Here is a 2,162-nt window from a genome sequence, read left to right as displayed (position 1 = left end):
TTGTTATCCCTGATGGCCGCGCACTTTAGAGGATGGATCTAATGCTGCTCTTGGCCTGACTATGGCTGACCTCCATGTCATCATCGAGAATGCACCACCACATCTTCCTTGTCCATGCCATCCATGGCACCACCTTCAAGTCAAATAGCATCTCCACCTTCAAATCAAACTACCAAAAAACAAGCGGATGAGATCGAATGTTGTGATAAAATTTGTTGCGTTGCATGTATTCTATTTTAGGCGTGTCCTAGATTAGCGGTGAGCGCGGCCAGTTCAGCGCTGTGCACGTCTTTCTTTCCATGCAAGTGTGCGTGAGTGGTGAAACTTGGCCCGGCATTGACGCCCACGTTCCGTGGCTGTGGGATGGCGCAGCAAGAAGATCGGGATGTGGGCGATGGTGTTCGTGGCCTTGCCGAGCCTGTAATGGTGTGTGTCAATAAAAGGAGAAAAAAAGGGAGTAAGTTTGTGCGCTGCGCCAATTCCCTGTCTCTGTGCTTGAACGCGTGTTCGTCGAGTTCACGGCGCTGTTCATCGAGTTCGTCGCGAAACCACAGATAGCGAAAGAGGAAAGGAGAGCGTTCCAACAAGAATTGAGAGGGAATCTAATCCAACAATTGGTATCAGAGCCCGATTTCGTCGCTGGGATTGTCACCGAGTGATCACCGCAGCATTCATGCCGAGAAACAACTCAAGGTCACCGCGGCGGCGGCGGTCTTGGTCTCCACCCGGCGGCCACTCTGGAGGTGGCGGCGGGGATGATCGTGGGCTGGTGCTTCACCGCACGGTCAAGGAGCTCGGCAACAACGCTGGGTGGCCAATGCTGACGAGAACAAACTACACCGACTGGGCGGCGTTGATGCGCGTCATGCTGCAGGGCAGGCACCTGTGGGATGCCATCAATGTCAGCACCAACAGCTTCACCGACGACCGCAACGCCCTGGAGACGCTGTGTAAGGCGGTTCCGGAGGAGCTCCGCGGGACGATGGCCAACAAGCCCACGGCCAAGGCGGCGTGGGACGCACTGAAGACACGCCACATCGGCGTCGATCGGGTGCGGAAGGCCAGGGCGCAGACTCTGCGTCAAAGAGTTCAACGGCCTCGCCTTCATGGAGGGGTGTGACCATCGATGACTTCGCGTATCGCATCACCAAGATCACCGACCAGCTCGCCATCTTGGGTGATGCCTACGAGGAAGAGACGATCATCCGTAAGTTTCTTCAAGCCGTTCCAGATCGCTTCCATCAAATTGCAGTGGCCATTGAGACTCTCCTCGATCTTGAGGCAGTCTCCTTGGAGGAGTTGTTGGGGCGGTTGAGGAACGGCTCGATCGTGGGAGAGGAAAAGGCGGCGGAGGCTCAGGTGGCGGCGGCGGAGGCAAGGAGATCGACAGCAAGCTGTATTTCACCGAGGAGCAGGTGATGGCGTGCCTCGCGTCCCGCCTCAACCTCAACTCCGACGGGTCGACGGGGCGCGGCAAGGCGCCGGCCGGCTCCGGCAAGCATCGCGGCGGTATGGGCCATGGCAAGGAATGCGGAAAGGAAACGCGTTCAGGGCCACCCAAAGGGGGCAATGGCCGGGAGGGCGATGATGACGCCTGCCACTACTGCGGCAAGTCCGGTTACTAGAAGCGGGAGTGCCGGAAGAAGAAGCGCGACGAGGCGGCAGCGCAGGCGAATCAGCCTCAGGCCAACCTCGTCAAGGCGGAGGAGGAGATGGCCTCTCTGTACATGGCCGTGGTGATCCCGGCGGAGAAGGTCATCCACAGAATAGGCCCCGTCGAGCATGTCTTCCTCAACGAACGCAAGGTCATGCCAGACATGGAGGATGGTGGTGATCACGGAGAGTTGAAGTGGTACCTCGACACCGGTGCATCGAATCACATGACCGGCGACGCGTCCATCTTCTCGGAGCTCAGTCACAGTGTCATCGGATCCGTGAAGTTCGGGGATGGCTCCCTAGTGGAGATAGCGGGGCGCGGCACCATCCTGTTCGAGTCGAAGGACGGCGGCCACCAGGCGTTCCATGACGTATACTACATCCCGCGGCTCTGCAGAAGCATCCTCAGCATCGGGCAGCTCGACGTACAGGCTACAAGATCGACATCAACGACAGCGTGCTCCGGATGTGGGACAAGGGGAGCCAGAAGCTGCTGGCCAAGGTGA

At 58.3% G+C, this 2,162-nt stretch overlaps 1 protein-coding gene across 1 annotated transcript; it reads left to right on the top strand.

The window, feature by feature from the left end:
• The first annotated feature begins 673 nt into the window (after positions 1–673).
• On the top strand, positions 674–2,162 carry LOC136543655 (uncharacterized). The gene is made up of 3 exons (XM_066536041.1): positions 674–1,051; positions 1,153–1,374; positions 1,626–2,162. Exons 1-3 carry the CDS (start codon positions 674–676, stop codon positions 2,160–2,162), a joined length of 1,137 nt encoding a protein of 378 aa, XP_066392138.1.

The sequence above is a fragment of the Miscanthus floridulus genome, chromosome 3, assembly GCF_019320115.1.
Source record: "Miscanthus floridulus cultivar M001 chromosome 3, ASM1932011v1, whole genome shotgun sequence".
NCBI lineage: Eukaryota > Viridiplantae > Streptophyta > Magnoliopsida > Poales > Poaceae > Miscanthus > Miscanthus floridulus.
The sequence above is the reverse complement of the archived record's forward strand: the minus strand, read 5'-3'. Positions and strand labels throughout refer to the sequence as shown.